The sequence below is a fragment of the Oryctolagus cuniculus genome, chromosome 3, assembly GCF_051225735.1.
Source record: "Oryctolagus cuniculus isolate XC-2025 breed Fujian yellow rabbit chromosome 3, ASM5122573v1, whole genome shotgun sequence".
Taxonomy (NCBI): domain Eukaryota; kingdom Metazoa; phylum Chordata; class Mammalia; order Lagomorpha; family Leporidae; genus Oryctolagus; species Oryctolagus cuniculus.
Window position 1 is genome coordinate 32,786,750 of NC_142869.1, and position 14,044 is coordinate 32,800,793.

A 14,044-nucleotide genomic window follows, 5' to 3' on the forward strand; every position below is an offset into this window, starting at 1 on the left:
ATATGGAGTGGATTGGAAAAGTCCCAATTTCACCTGAACATTATAGTGAGGACTTTGTTCCTGTTTCTGTCAGCCTATTTTCCAGAGAAAATGGAAGATTTCTGTAGATTTCTGATTCAGTAAGTTGCGGGCTGAAAGCTCAGAGTGTGCTTTTAAGAACACTGCAGTAAAGCACTACCTTCTTTAGCAAAAGTAATTCTTTCATTCACATAGCTGGTAGCAAATCCTGGTAGTGTAGATGTCATTTTCATTTTCTTTTTTTCAAAAAAAGCATGTGCAAGGAGGATCTCAAGTTATTGAAGATCAAGCCAACTAGGACCAAATTTTGTGGCAGTCGCAGACATAGACACAAACATCAAAATGTCTCCTTAGTTAAGGTGTTGGCTCTGCTGGGGCCCACATTCCAGGATTCTCAGTAGAGAAAACATGTTTTCTTTATACGGGAGTTTTATTAGCAGCAATGTTCCGGTATGTAGTTCAGGTTAATTAATGATGTAGTCACACTGGTGTCTGGCCACAAGGTTTATTTCAGTAAGTAGGGCACTAGGAAATCACATTGGCATATCTTGTCATGCTGAAAAGGAAGCCTTAATTTAGACCATTAAAATACATTTCTATGAGATCTGTCAACAAGGTACTTTGAGAATTCTTAATGTGGATACTGTCTTAAACTAAAAATGAATTCACCATAAGCTATGAGTACAGATGCAGTGGTTTCCATGAGTATATGCCATTTCTAAATATTTTGTTGGCTCAGATAATGGAGACCTCAAAGGCCCAGACCACCCACAAGCTCTGGTGGAGTTGACCTCCATTGCACAAGGAGATTCGTACCAAGGATCACCTTTTCCCCATGAGAGGTTTTTATTAATTTTAGATCACAGTGGTGTTTTAAAACTTAATTTGTGTTGTGCAAATGTAGCAACCTTCCTTGGAGGTTGAAACAACAAAGCAACTGGATTGGAAATTAGATTTCCCCCTGTATGCTGCTAATGTAGTTCTTGTTCCATTGGGAGTTCCCCTTTGCATGGGTTGATGATTTCTTTGAAACTGTATGGAAATTGGTTCAGACAGCAACAAAGGGGAGAGGGGATGGCAGTGATGATTCAAATTAGTGTCTCTTCTTCAATCAGAGTCTGTTGTGTCATCTGGTATCAGTGAGCCACTCAAGATGAAGGGAGCTGCCAGAGCTACTGGAATCCAAACTTTAAGAACTTGGTACCTGATTTTCCCCTAATCAGGTTGGGTTGAACAGTTCACTTGAAATATGCAGCGTTTTACTGTGGTTCAGAAATGGGCCAGGGCTGGCATTGTGGAGTAGAGGGTAAAGCCTCCCTTTGCAGTGCTGGTATATATGGGCACTGATTTGAGAACCGGCAGTTCCACTTCTGATCCAGCTCTCTGCTGTGGCCTGGGAAAGCAGCAGAAGATGACCCACAACATTGGGCCCCTGTGCCCATATGGGAGACGTGGAAGAAGCTCCTGGCTTCTGGCTTCAGAACAGCCCAGCTCTGGCCATTGTGGCCATTTGGGGAGTTAAATAGTAGATGGAAGACCTCTCTCTCTCCCTCTCTCTCTCCCTCTCTCTCTCCCTCTCTCTCTCCCTCCTTCTCTCCCTCTCTCTTTCTCTCTCTCTGTGTTTCCTCCTGCCTCTCTGTAACTCTGTCTTTCAAATAAATAAATTGAAAAAAATGGGCCAATACAATGTTACTTTACATGATAGAAACCCATCTCTTCCTTTCTGCCTCACCTCTTCCCAGCCAGCATGTGAAAGATTCTTAACTCCCTAACATAATAAATAAGAAAGAGAACAACTATATGAGTATGAGAACAGGAACAGGTTTAGAGAAAGGCTTTCAAAAATACATAAAAATCTATAAGTGTTGTATGTTAATAGAAAATTTTAAAAATAAAATAATAAAGAATTACCAGGAAAAACATATACTTCATTGTGAGTGGCTTGCACACACAAACTGTCTCTCTGTCTCTCTCATAGGAACCCTGTGCAGTTTATATTCAATATTTCCACCCTTTAGCTCTTGCTTAGTTCAAACGCCATACCCTCTTAATTGGATTTTGGCTCCCTTCCAGTGTTTGAGACTTCTGTATCTGAAATAATGGTCCTGAAATAAATAGCACCTCTCACTAGAGATGCCTTTTTATGTAAAATTCTTAAAGGGAATAGAGGGGAAGGAAATGCTTCCATGTTTAGGAATTTATGGGAAAGGCACCAGAATGGGCCAACACAGGAATTTCAAAGTATCTCATCTATGTAAGTGAAGAGTGTGGTATTTAGAGTAACAGAAAACATGGGTCCATATTGACTGCTAAATTTGAATGGACCTTTTCATTTAAGGGCTGCTAATGTTGGGCGTCATGTTGCTGTGACCCAAATGCTTTGGAAACCAGTGATTGGTGTTGCCTTTCCTGGGGAAGTCCTTTCAGCTGGTAGAAATGGGAATACACCATGTAAAATGTGTGGGGCCTCTGTCTTTAATCTGCTCCCTCAGGACACCAGTTAATAAGCACCTGTCACCGGGGTGAGGAGAGAGGTGGGTTTGCTTCATCGTAGTGACACTCGGAGCCCATGATGCAATACAGACTGCTGGGAAGAAATGCCCTTTGCATCTGTTTGAAGCAGGTGGGGTGTGCTCCCAAGACTGACCCCTTTGTCTTGTGAGTGTGAGTTAGCAAGTGCCTTCCCAGCCCTACAACTTGTAATGGAGGAGAAATGATGATGGATCCTTTTGACCTAATAAGGTGGATATTTTGGAGTAGATTTCCTGACCAGGCAGAGTGCTTCCTGGAGTCCCAGACCTGATTAATGGCTTCAGCTGATTCATTCAGCTGGTACAATTTGGAGGCCTTTCTCAGGTGCAGCACTTGGCGTGGGGACTCCTTGGTACATAAGACCATTTCTCTAATTTCCTGGGCTTTCCATTCTAGTAGAGAAAGACAGTGAACATGCAGACACATGATTCAGATCTCTCCAGTAAATACTAAAATGCAAGCAAAGCCAGGCAGGGTGATGGAGAATGAATGGGATGTTTGGGTTAGTCTATTTGGGCAGATGAAATACAGGCTTTTGAGTAGGTGACAGTAAAGCTGGAACACAACAGATTTCTAAAAAGCAGGTGTGCACTAGCCAGGGAGTCTGCACTCAAGGGTCTGGAATGACAGGTTCTAGAGCTCTGATATAGACATAGGCCTGGTGTGAGGAGGGTAGGGACTGAAGGAAGAAGTGGAGGAGTGGAGAGAATTAAGGCCAGATCATGTGGCGTCTGGTTTGCCATGGTAAAGCAGTAAGAATGAGGGCAGGCCACTGAAGGATTATCAGCAAGAAGTGTGAATTGGAAGGGGTCTTTGAATGCATGGCTCATTCATTTTGCTTGGAAGGAAGTGAACGTCATGTACTTGAGTACTTTATTGGAAAAGGCTAAGGGTGATGTGGGAAAGGGAGGCAGTAAAACTGATTCCAAGGCCAGTATTCTTTGCACCAGTAAAAGAAAAAAATGAGGGTTGAAGATAGTATTGTGTCCACTTGCCTTTATTCTCTTCCTGGTGGTTCCTGGAAGCCAGAGGGGGTAAGAGAAAGCAGCAGTGGGAGAGGGACATTCTGGGGCAAGGGAATTGGTGTTGACCTCCCACACAGGAGCATATGCTCAGGGCTGCCCTGTGAACTTAAATTTTTCATTCAGTTTAGAATCCCAGCCTTCAGTGTTAAATACTTTCTTTTTTTTTTTTTTTTAATTTTTTGACAGGCAGAGTGGACAGTGAGAGAGAGAGAGACAGAGAGAAAGGTCTTCCTTTGCCATTGGTTTACCCTCCAATGGCCGCCGTGGCCGGCGCACCGCGCTGATCCGATGGCAGGAGCCAGGTACTTATCCTGGTCTCCCATGGGGTGCAGGGCCCAAGGGCTTGGGCCATCCTCCACTGCACTCCCTGGCCACAGCAGAGAGCTGGCCTGGAAGAGGGGCAACCGGGACAGAATCTGGCGCCCCAACCGGGACTAGAACCCGGTGTACTGGCGCTGCCAGGTGGAGGATTAGCCTAGTGAGCCACGGCGCCAGCCAAATACTTTCTTTAAAATGAAAAACATCGATGACATAAGAAATAATAATAAATTAAATAATAAATTAAATCTTAAGATAGTTATGTATCCTATAAGAAATGTCAGTAAAATAAACATATAAACCTTGTTTCTGATGGCCTTGTGGTGAAGAAAGAGGCAATTTTAGCTTGTAGCAGCCATGCCTACCCAGGATTGTGTTCACTGTTAACTTTTCAACTGATTATTTGATTGAGAGTTGCTTCATTCATTCAGGCAGGCAGGCAGGCTACAAATCCGTCACAGATCTGGGTGCCTTGGTGGAGCCCACATTCTAGTGAAGCTTACATATTTAATGCTGGTGAGGCTGATACCTGTGATGAAGCAGAAAATTAAAGTTTCTCAGATTCCTGGGTCTTCTGAGGCCTTATAACAGAGGCCATGAGCTCCCAGCAGAGCAAGGTCTGAGAACCACGTTCTTCTAGTTCTTCAGGCTCCTGTCTTCCCCTGCCCATTGACAGCAGAGCCCTGCATCAGTTTCTTTGAGCCTATTCTGAGCGAACCATTCTCATTTTAGGTCTTTTCCTGGCTACTACTATTTCATGGCATCATATGTAAAATTCCACACTTGTCAGGCTCTTAGAAGTTCAGTGCCCTGCCCTGGTAGATAAGGGCATTGAGCTCAAGGAGGTTAAAGCCACTTAGCTGGCTGATCAGGGCTGACTTTCCTGATTCAGGATCCCCTGACTGCTTAAGCCCTAATATCCACAGAGTTTACTTGGGCAATCATTTGGTATTTTTCATATTCTTCCATGCCTTTTCATTCTTCTTGGAAATATAATGAAAACAACACTTATTAGGTAGTAGCTACAACATACACCCCTGTTCTAAGCACCTGGAATCCATCAATCAATTGAACTTTCACAGCACTCGTGGGTGGCAGGTACTACCATTACCCCATTTTACACAAGAGCAAACTGAGGCATGGGAGAAGTCACTTCCCCTAGGGAGATGGAACTAGTAAAGTGTATAAACTGATTTTGGACCCAGAATTGGTTCCAAGGCCAGTGGTTTTAACCCCTACTCTTGTGCGTCTCAATGCACATGGGGTCCAGTCTGTTCCCTTAACTGGAGTGAGCAGCACAATTTCTAGGTGTCTCCAACTAAGTAGCAGTAATACTGTCCATGCAGGAAGCCAAGCTTAGCACTTAGTTTCATTTTCCATGGTCTAAGGAGACAGCAAACATCTCTCTTTGCATCCCCCACATTGTCCTTAACATTCCTTAGTGGAGGTTCCTGCAGGCTCTCTGCTTTGCAAGTATCCTCTGGGATCACCAGCCACGAAATTGTATCTGCCACTAAGGGCACCCGTGGCCTTTGAACGAACCTATTGTTCTTGGGAAATTCAAGCTGTGAGTGGGAGAGAGAAAAAACACAGTACACACATGTAACTGTGCTTTGTAGTAAAAGAAGGAATCATATATGCAAATATACTTTTAAATGGAGGGTAGGGGAAGGCCATATTTAATCCAGCTGAGAAGGATATGACACTGTTCCAGGAGGGAGTCAATGAAATGAGTTTGCTTTAAAAAGAAAAAGAAAAGAAAATCCCAGTAGCCTGAGTCAGCCTGTACAAGTGATTTGGGAGAGGAAGGGGAGATGATGTAACTGGTTCGGCATGTTCCTGTCTTGGCCACTGAGTGTCACGGGGCCCAGGGAGTTTGAAGAGGATGTGCGAGTGTGTGTGTGTAAAGTTAATGGGAGCGGGTGGAGGGGTGTGGAAGAGCAGGCAGTAAAACAGGATTAATAACCCCTTGTCAGACCTTTCCCTGTTACTGTGTGTGTCAGTAATTTTGGTCTGAATGAGGGCTCTCTAGCCAATTAATGTGTATTTGTTTCCCTTGGCAAGACCCGTTAGGAGAAGGGTTGAGATTGGTGAGTTTGAAATTTTTCTTTTGTTTTTGCATTTTGGAAGAGGAGGCGAATATTGTGAGTTTGGGTTTTCAGTGATGCTCCTCCCTCCCCCCCTCTTAAGAGGCAGGAGGCAAGACATGGCCAGCTGGTGCCTTGAAGTGACACAGGTGCAGAGGCTGTGGGGGGTGGGGAGCCAAGAATAATTACAGGTTTCTGAAGCATCAGGCCCTGCCTGACACAAGGGCTCGTCAAGAAAACTGCTCTTTATGGAAAATTAATGGCAAAGCTGAAAAATCGTCAGTGCCATTGTTGTTCTTGGGAAGCCATCAGTCCTCAGAAGGGAGGCCCCCGAGCCGGTGGGCTCTGGTGAGGAGCTGGGATCAGTGAGTGTTCCCCTCCCCACCCCCGAGCAGATGCTGGTTGGCAGTGTCATGGTGGGTTTTTCTGATTTTTTTTTTCTTTCTTAAATCTCACTTTCAATCCAGATCCAGCCCTCTGCTCTTACTATTGGCGTGTGTAGAATTGTTTTCCGTTGATATTTAAGGTCTGAATTTAATTTTGACCGTGGACATGCAATAAATGAAGCAGGGACATCTAATTAAACTAACTTTCCAGAGCCAAAGTAACAAATGGGATTTCCACCAGTGTGTGCCGACCTGCACAGCAGCCTGGCTGGCTGATGCGGGGACAGCCAGCAGGAGCAGATTCTGTGACCGAGTTACACAGGAGCAATATCACTTGACCACTCAGAAGTGGGCGTTTAGTGACAGTCCAGTGGTCAAGTATTCATGAGCGATTCTTCTTAAAGGTAATTAAGCAGACTCTTCTTAGCTGCAAGTGTGGGTAGGGGGCAGACTAATAGATTTCACATGATTATATTATGAAAAGTAAAAACAATAGTGAACCAAGTCTGGTGCCCGGTAGAACTTACCTGTGCCTGGGTCACCTTCTCTCTAGGGGACCCTGTTAATTCTGAAGGTCACAGGTACTATGAAAGAGCAAAGTGCCTTTCTAAGTTGTTGGAGGTGGTGGGGACCCCGTTGCCTTCCTTTAGGAAAGTATAAGACCCAGGCCACAGCTCCTCACTTGGCCCAGCTTACGTGACTTTAAAGCTTACTTTCACGTTTAATTTGGATTGGATTTGTTTTGGGGATTTCTTTTATGCATTGCTAGTAAGGAATCCTTGGAAGATGAAAGGGGTGTTTGAGGCTGCTTAGCATCATGTGCCCAGGGAAAGTAATTTCAAAGACATCTCCCTCTCCCCAGGCCTTTAATCTTGCCTCCTTCCTCTCCTGCCTCCCCAAGGAAAAATATACAAACAAATATTTTCTTTGTATGTTGAAAATAGTTTGGGGAGGAGAAACATAGAAGAGGTTTTGATAGAAATCTCCCAACCTTCATGTGTGCCCAGAATTAAATTAAGTTTTGCAGCATTGCCTCTCAGAATTTACAGATTACTAGAGGGAAATATTTAATTTGGTTTCAGCTCCAGCTAGCAGTTGATGTGAGAAACAGTTGCAAGGAATGCGATCTTACACTGGTTGTAGTTCCGTGGTTATTTTGTGGAGTTCAGCAGTTTTGACAGTAATGTGTAATACTATTGTACCTCTGGGGTGTGCTATTGATGTTTTTTTTTTTTTTTTTTGAGAAGAAGCCTAATAGCTAAAAAATGCAGTAAGAGATTTTCATTATACAGTATACTTTTTTACCCATGTTTTCTAGACAAAATTCATTGTCTCTTAACCTTCTAGCCTAGTATTTCCTGACATTGGAAGTCAAGAAAGTGATCATGTGCTTAAAACTGTCTTAGGAAATATTGTCTAGGTCTTAGGAGATTGTTTCTTATCTCTGGTTCATGTATCCTGTCTGCCATGAGGTAGGGTCTGTGTGATCATCTTCTGCCTCCAATTTACAATGTTGAAACTCAGGAAAGAGGGCAAGATGGCTGCAGTACATGGTAGCTGAGTGTCTCCTGTGAGCTCACGGTGTGTATAATGCGTCTAAATGGTACCAGATCTCTCTGGCCATAATGCCACTGCCTTTCCTGTCTTTTATGGATGACTTAATGTTAAAAGACTAGAAATGGGTCCAAATCATTACACCGTATCAAACTTTGACAGGCAAGTGTCACAAACTTAACATCAGTAACAATCTTTTCAATCCTACAGTTTTTTATGTTGGTTTCAGGAATCAGAGGAATCCATCATTTTTGTTAAAAAGTGTGAAGTGTAGCACATTCAAGAAGTCAGGAAAAAATGAGCATTTTAGAAGATGCCTTGAATAAAGAAAGCAGCCCTCTCTCATCATTGGCTTGTTTTGTGTCACCCTGAATTTCCATTTTGAGATGTGTGTGAAGATTTCAAACACAAAAACGCAACTGGGCTTTGGGCGCCTCCCAGGAGAAAGGCCAGGGATTCTTTTCTCTCTTTCTGTACTTCATACTCTTTGGGGACTGTGGTACCATGGTTAATAGCACGTGACAAAACCACACATAGTAAATGTCAGGAAAAGACTCCCCTGGGACACTAAGTGCAGTTCACCTGCGTTTGCAATTACGTGGTGAACATTCTTTCTGGGAACCAAAGTTCACCCCTTCCTCACCAGGAACATCACCAGCATCATTGTTATTGTCATCAGGTCAAGGTCTGATTACAGAGGAAGCATGACTTTGCAAGTTTCCACAAAATGGCAAGCTTCACTTGCCCATATTTTTGCAGCTAGGCAAGATAGATAAAATTATTGAGAATAAGGAAAGCTGGCTAAAAGGACCACGAATGATGGATAACTGATTAGAGACATAGGTAGTATGAGGTGGACCATGATTTCATTGACTCTATTAGTTTAGAAAAAAAAATTGCAAAATGCAATTTTTTTTTGACTTCCCAACTTAAATATACATGGATCCAAATATTCCAAGTAATTACTTATATTGGAACAATTATTGAGTGGTGGCAAAAATATTGTACTAATGATTTTGTTTCATGTTCAAAGTAAAAGAGACAAGTAAAAACTAGAATTTTTATGTTCTAAACATTTAATTTGAAAAGAGATTACATGGAGGAACCTGGACTAGAGAATCTGAATCAACCAGATATAGTTAAAGTGGTGGGGACAGGAGCGAGTTGATATATGGAAGTGATTCTAATTTTTCCAGAAAATTCTAGCCCTTCCTTGTAACTCCCCTTTACTTTATACCCTTAGATATCTCTGTCATGTGAGATAACAGGTAGAGATTTAGTTTCAAATGATTAATTTTCTGTTTTAGAATCATGTAAAGAATATGATCATTGCTTTTTGGGTAACAATCTTAATACACCAGACGTCCCAGCAATCTGTGTACTCTTAGATTCACTTTGGAGAGAACGTTTAACTGTTCAGGGTTGAGGAGTGGTATATTTCAACACTTGACAGTCAGCATATTTTCATTACTCCATTTTTTTCTAGACTTCCTGAAGGAGATAGACTATATATTGAGCTTTTAATGAAAGCATGATTATTAGGAGGGAAAATGAAAGATCATTTCAGGCATATGGGCATAAGAGAAAGTAGAGATGAAAAAGAGATGAAGGAAATGCTTTAAGGAAAAGTTGTAGGGGAAATAGTAAAAGTGACACTAGATGTTTGCAAAAGCTGGCAGCCCAGTTCCATGTAACTGAATGATGAGATAAGGACAGGTTAAATGAAACTTATTAGTTAACTCTGTCTGGCATCATAGCCATATATGACAAATTATCTTATATTTTTCTTGATCCCATGAAAGTAACTGATTCCTGTTGGTAGCAGCGAGATTTTGGTATACTTAAAATGTGCTGTGAGATTTGAATTATCCTGTCATCTTTCAGCCGGAGGTATGGCAGTAGTAGGTTGATTTTTTTTTTTTAACTAGCTCTGACTTTTAATAATTATGTTTCCACAAGAGGATGAGTATGAAGAGTACTAAAAAAGGTTTCCAGGTGATCATTTTAAAACCAATTTCAAGCAAGATTTATAAGGAAACTAGGAGAGGAGGGAACCATGCATCTCAGCGGAGGTTTCAGAGAGCCTTTGTAACACTCATTTGTAGCTTACACATATATAAGAAAATCATTTTGTATTTGGGAACGTTTCTTCCTCATTGCTAATTGTAATGATTTTTCATGTGGTGTGGGTTGGTGGCCAGAGCCTTAAGCTGTATTGTTAGGACATGCTGAGGCAAGCCTTGTAGTTCCAAGGTGAGGTAGCAGACAGACACAATTTATGTCACTAAACTGACATTTGCTGACTCACACTTGGAGTTTGCTGGCTGGAGCGTCATTGGAATGGAGTACATCTCTGATTCTGATAGACGAACATTTGGACTCTCCATCCAAGTTCACAATCTACCAACAGGTTCTAGTCGGCTGATGGGTATGTCTCCCCTTCTCTTTTCTGAGGTTACTTTGGGCTTAAAGAAGAATTGCAAGATAGTACATAGAGGTCCACACACACATTGTCCAGCTTCCCATAATGCAAATAACCATAGGACAATTATCATTACCATGAAATTATTGCTGATAATTTCACTATACCATTAACTAATCTGTACACTTTATTTGAATTACAGTATTTTTCCGCCCGATGTTCTTTGGTTTGCTGGATCTCTTGTGCTTAGTTATCATATGTCTTTAAGTCTTCTCCAATCTGCTACTTCTTGGTCTTCCTTTGCTCTTCATGACCTTGACACTTTTTTTTTTTTTTTTTGGACAGGCAGAGTTAGACAGTGAGAGAGAGAGAGAGACAGAGAGAAAGGTCTTCCTTTTTCCATTGGTTCACCCCCTAAGTGGCCACTATGGCAGGCACGTTGTGGCCGGCACGCTGCATCGATCTGAAGCCAGGAGCCAGGTGCTTCTCCTGGTCTCCCATGCGGGTGCAGGGCCCAAGCACTTGGGCCATCCTCCACTGCACTCCCAGGCCACAGCAGAGAGCTGGCCTGGAAGAGGAGCAACCAGGACAGAATCTGGCACCCCAACTGGGACTAGAACCTGGGGTGCCTGCTGGTGGAGGATTAGCCTAGTGAGCCGCGGCGCCAGCCAGACCTTGACACTTTCAAAGAATACTAGCCAGGTATTTTGTGGAATGGTCCTCAACTTGGAATTTTTCTGATGTCTTGTCATGATTAAATTGAAGAGATGCATTTTTGACAGGAATGTGTCCTTTTAGCATATAAGGTCGGGGTACATGTTATCAGTATGAGTTGTTATGGGTACTGCTAACTTTTATCACATGGTTAAGGTAGTGTTGGCCAGGTTTCTCCACTGTAGTTATTCATGTTATCTTTGTAATTAGCAAATACATTGTTGGAGGAATACTTTGAGGCAAGACAGATATTTTTTCATTAACTTTAAAAAAATAATAAACTTGAAAAGCATGGAGAGGGAGAGGAGAAGAGGGGAGAGAGAAAAAAGAGAGAGAGAGAGAATGAGAGTCCATCTGCTGACTCACTCTCCAGTTGCCCACAGCATCTGGGACTGAGCCAGACTGAAGCCAGGATCCCAGACTTCAATCTGGGTCTCTATGTGGGTGCAGGGGCCCAAGTACTAGAACTTGAACAAGCACCTGCTGCCTGTAAGGGTATGTGCTAGCAGGAACCTGGAATTGGAAGTAGAGCCCTGTATCAGGATTGCAAGTCTTGACCTCTCTGGAGTGGTCCAAAGTTTCCTATATTTCCATGATCGCAATCTTTACATCTTCAGATCATATGTGTGACTCATGCACTCCTGGGATTTAAACAAGGGCATACTGAATTTTTTAATCTTCCCAGAAGAATGTGCAAATGTGATTAGAATATCTCAGTTCTTCAGAACTCTGAACTTGAAGAAATCTGGGTCTCCTAACAATCACAATGATCTCTTAGTGACTTTCAAATCTTTGAACTGGAAAATATATAAGGGGACAGGGCATACAGAGCTACATCAACAGCCCATGGTGACTGGGGTGGGTGTGAGTTGACCCTTGCATCAGAGGCAGGGAACTTTCTCAGGGGCATCTCATAACCCATGACTGAGCTGATTTTTACCTGGAACATGTCTGTGTCTTTGAGATCTGGTTCTGCCTTTTGGGCAAAACTCAAGAAGCATTACATTTGTGTTCCCAATGAGATGTATAGGTCATTTCTAAGATTACCAGCCTTAGAAGGATGGATCATATTCTGGGCCACAGGATAAGCCTCAATACCTTGAAAAGGATTGAAATTCTTATCAACTATGATATTTGACCTCAAAGAAATCCAATGAGAAATCAACAGCAGAAGGATATCTGGAAAAATCACAAAGTATCTAGCAATATTAAACAATACACTTTTTACTTCTGCCTCCAGTAATGATAGATTCCCCCACTGAAAATAACCATATAACAGTGAACATAATATCAAAGCAACTACCTGCATACCTTAAGTCAGCAGAGGTAGTCAGGTCTGGATGACAATCTCTCAGAGTATGGCGCTGTATAAAATGTTTCCAAGATGAGTGGAGGAGGAAGAATGATCCAAGTAATAGAATAAAGTTGATTTTGTCTTTGACAGATATTATGTACCTGCTGGGTACCAGGTGCTGTTGGTTGGTGGGTGATGGTTTAGAAAAGGAAGGGGGAAGTTTAGAGAGGTTTCAGAAGTAAGATATTATAATTCAGAAATGAATTGACTGGAGCTAAAACTAGAGGTTTCAGTATTGGAAAGAAGTAAATGATAACTTTTAGCAATGATGTGGAAAAAGGAAGAGAAAATTTTTGAGCCGTATATTTCAGAAAAGGGGATAAATGAGGATAGTGCAAATTTTTATACCTCAGAAAGTGGTAGTATTGTTTCCTAATATAAAGTGGTGGGAAGCTACTGAAGCACAGTTTTTACCTGATCAATAAGTAAAAAAAAAAATGCACACATTTCCAGTAGGCTATTCTTGATTAATACCTCCATATAGAATGTAGAATTTATTGCCCACTCATCCCTTATGAATTTTCCAGTACTCTATCATTTGTTATTATGTGGCTTTCTATATTCATGTCACTTTACAAAAAGATTTATTTAACTATTTGAAAGACAGAGTTACAGAGAGACAGAAGGAGAGACAGAGACAGATCTTCCATCCACTGGTTCACTCCCCAAATGGCTGCAACAGACGAGACTAGGCCAGGCCAAAGCCAGGAGCCAGGAGTTTCATTTGGGTCTCCCATGTGGGTGCAGGGGCTCAGAGACTTGGGCCATCTTTTACTGCTTTCCCAGGCACATTAGCAAGCAGCCGGAACAGAAATGGAGCAACCAGTAATAAACCAGCATCCATATGGGATGCCAGTGTAGCAAATGGCCGCTTAATTTGCTACGCCACAATGCCAGCCCCTATTCATGTCATTTTATCTTGAGATTTTTTAGTCTCTTCCTAGTTGGCATGGTCTAGTGTATTGTGTCTTCAACACATTCAAGGCCCAACTTTTAGCCCTGCAGTTGAAAGAACACTTGTAATGTGAGTATTGAATGAAGATTGGGACCATTTGTTAGTTTATATCTTTTTTTTTTTTTTTTTTGACAGAGTGGACAGTGAGAGAGAGGAGACAGAGAGAAATGTATTCCTTTACCTTTGGTTCACCCTCCAATGGCCGCTGCGGCCGGCGCGCTGCAGCCGGCGCACCACAGCCGGAGCACCACGCTGATCCAAAGCCAGGAGCCAGGTGCTTCTCGTGGTCTCCCATGCGGGTGCAGGGCCCAAGGACTTGGGCCATCCTTCACTGCCTTCCCAGGCCACAGCAGAGAGCTGGCCTGGAAGAGGGGCAACTGAGATAGAACCTGGTGTGCCAGCGCCGCAGGCAGAGGATTACCCTATTGAGCCACCCGCTGGCCTGTTAGTTCATATCTTTAAAAATCATCAGTGAGGGCCTGGCAGTGTGGCATAGTAGGTTAAGCCTCTGCCTGCCGGGTAGACATCCCATCTAGGAACAGGTTCAGGTCCTGGCTGCTCCACTTCAAATCTAGCTCCTTGCCAATGCACCTAGGAGGGTAGCAGAGGATGGCTCAAGTGCTTGGGACGCTGTCATTCACGTGGGAGAACTAGAGGAGCTTCCTGGCTCCTGGCTTCA

At 42.7% G+C, this 14,044-nt stretch overlaps 1 protein-coding gene across 5 annotated transcripts in view; it reads left to right on the forward strand.

Moving 5' to 3' along the window:
- The window catches only part of KLF7 (KLF transcription factor 7), a 98,383-nt gene that overhangs the window by 26,351 nt on the left and 57,988 nt on the right, over positions 1–14,044 (forward strand). Inside the window, exon 1 of one of the 5 annotated variants that reach the window (XM_070070304.2) lies at positions 5,754–5,983. The exons of 2 other annotated variants lie outside the window; for them this stretch is intronic. In XM_070070304.2, the coding sequence (XP_069926405.1) occupies positions 5,933–5,983 (51 nt within the window). In that variant the 5' untranslated portion in view covers positions 5,754–5,932. Of the gene's footprint in view, positions 1–5,753; positions 5,984–6,107; positions 6,397–14,044 lie in introns of those variants that run through there. 2 more of the 5 variants (XM_070070305.2, XM_089329975.1) reach the window with 2 other exon arrangements.